The 1,883-nt window shown below is 59.4% G+C and overlaps 1 protein-coding gene across 1 annotated transcript in view; it reads left to right on the top strand.

Moving 5' to 3' along the window:
- The window catches only part of LOC113215819 (ski oncogene-like), an 82,125-nt gene that overhangs the window by 69,965 nt on the left and 10,277 nt on the right, over positions 1-1,883 (top strand). The window contains exons 3-5 of the mRNA XM_052268669.1: positions 1,024-1,325; positions 1,448-1,619; positions 1,749-1,879. Of these exons, the coding sequence (XP_052124629.1) occupies positions 1,024-1,325; positions 1,448-1,619; positions 1,749-1,879 (605 nt within the window). The remainder of the gene's footprint in view (positions 1-1,023; positions 1,326-1,447; positions 1,620-1,748; positions 1,880-1,883) is intronic.

Here is a 1,883-nt window from a genome sequence, read left to right as displayed (position 1 = left end):
GAGAGAGAGAGAGAGAGAGAGAGAGAGAGAGAGAGAGAGAGAGAGAGGGGGAAGGGAGCGCGAGCAGGACCAGAGGGAAGGGGGAAAGAAACAATACGCGCCGTATACACATATATATATACCCTTCGGGGTAGAAATTAAAACTAAAATGAAAAGTCCACTCTCTTTTCGCTTAGCTGAAGTAGAGTGTGCGCGCGCGTATCCCGCTTGTCCTTTCCCTTTTTGGATGTCACACTTCTTGTCTTTGCCATTTCCCTCATTCGGTGCTTCCCTGCCCTCCCCCCCCCCCCCCCCCCTTTCACTCCCTCCGCGTTATGACCGTGGTACGGGCGGCGGACGCGGCTCGCAGCAGCGGCGTTGCCGTCGACCCGCGACTGCAATTTTAACTGCCGCGCCTAACGCACTGCCTCTCCGCGGCGTTGTCAACTCGCCGAGCAGCCGCGGGGCCGACCGGCCGCGACCGCGGGGAGACGACCTGCGGGGCCCTTTTGGGCCTCTAAATGGAGCCGCGAGCGGGTCACGCCTGCCGCGGGGGCGGGGCGGGGCGGGGCGGGGCGGGGCGGTGTCAACAAAGGGTGGCGCCGCGCGTTTTTTTCTCACGCCCCTTCCTTCCTCTCCCTCCTCTCCCTCCGCCCTCCGTCACCCACACCACAACTGCATGCAGATGTAAGACAAACACCGAAATAACATCACGCCTTCACCCACCCACCCCACCACCTCGACCTGCACTTTGCTACTAGAGCGTTGTTTTGTTTTCGGAAGAAAGGAAATGCTCGCTGTAAAAAATATCTTTGTAAATTTACAACATTTTTCTATTTTTTAAATATGTTGTAAATCAACGACAAGCCCATCCCTGCTCGTCAATGAATTCCAGGCGGATTCAGTTCTTGTAATTTTACAATTCTGAGCTTTGAGATTCTAAACTCTACAACAACACACATCACGGAAAATGTTCCTGTCACCCTTACAAGTTTTTCTCACGGTGCTCTGAAGTGAAACTAAATGTTTTGTATTTTGCTCCAGGTGGACCGGGAGACGCCGCCGCTGCTGGACGTGGAGTCGGCTGAGAAGTACGACGCGGGCGCCGGCTCGGCCGAGGACGCGGTGGCCTACATGAAGAAGGCCCGCCTGGACGAGGTGGCCGGGGCGGGCGGGCTGCCCGGCGCCGTGGCCACCGTGGCCACCGCGCCCACCACCTACCTGCCCTACCCGCCCGAGTGGTACTGGTACGACACCTGGGCGCTGTCCGCCTTCCGGCCCTGGCCCTCCATCTTCACGGCCACCAAGGACGGCAAGACGGCGCCCATGCCGTTCCTCAGAGAAGGGTAAGTTAGCCAGCCCACGCCGAACAGGCCGCCCCAGAGGGGTGCCTCACTCAAGAAAAGGAAGAACCCCTCGGTCTGTCCAGCTGCCCTGCTCTAACGCCGCCCCCTCCCCCGTGTTGCAGGCTGCCCGGGGTGCCGCCGTACCTCGGCCACGGCGCCCCCGTGCTGGTGCACCCGGACCGCGTCGTGCCGCTCGGGGACTACGACCGCTACGACCGCTTCCAGCCCAACGTGGCCCTCATGTCGGTCGCGAACCAGCCCGAGGGACGAGAGGTACGCAAGCGAAACACCAATGTATGTCCTCTCTCCTCTCTGTTTGTTTGTTTTTGCAAAGAGAGAAAACGCTTTATTCGATTGATTGAGTTATTTCGTTTGTTTTATTATTTCTGGCCAGTTTTAATCAACGCCCGTTTTGTGTTGCAGGAGAAGTACTCCCACGTGGACGTGACGAGTACGGAGGACGAGGGTCCCAAGTCCCCCAGCCACGCCGTGTCCACCATCACCCTGAACCCGTCGCGGCGCTCGCCGTCGCCCCCGCCGTCCTCCCCCTCCCTGCCC

The sequence above is a fragment of the Frankliniella occidentalis genome, unplaced genomic scaffold, assembly GCF_000697945.3.
Source record: "Frankliniella occidentalis isolate FOCC.00 unplaced genomic scaffold, Focc_3.1 Scaffold74, whole genome shotgun sequence".
NCBI classification, from domain to species: Eukaryota; Metazoa; Arthropoda; class Insecta; order Thysanoptera; family Thripidae; genus Frankliniella; species Frankliniella occidentalis.
Note: the sequence above shows the minus strand (reverse complement) of the source record. Positions and strands in the feature narration are given on the sequence as shown.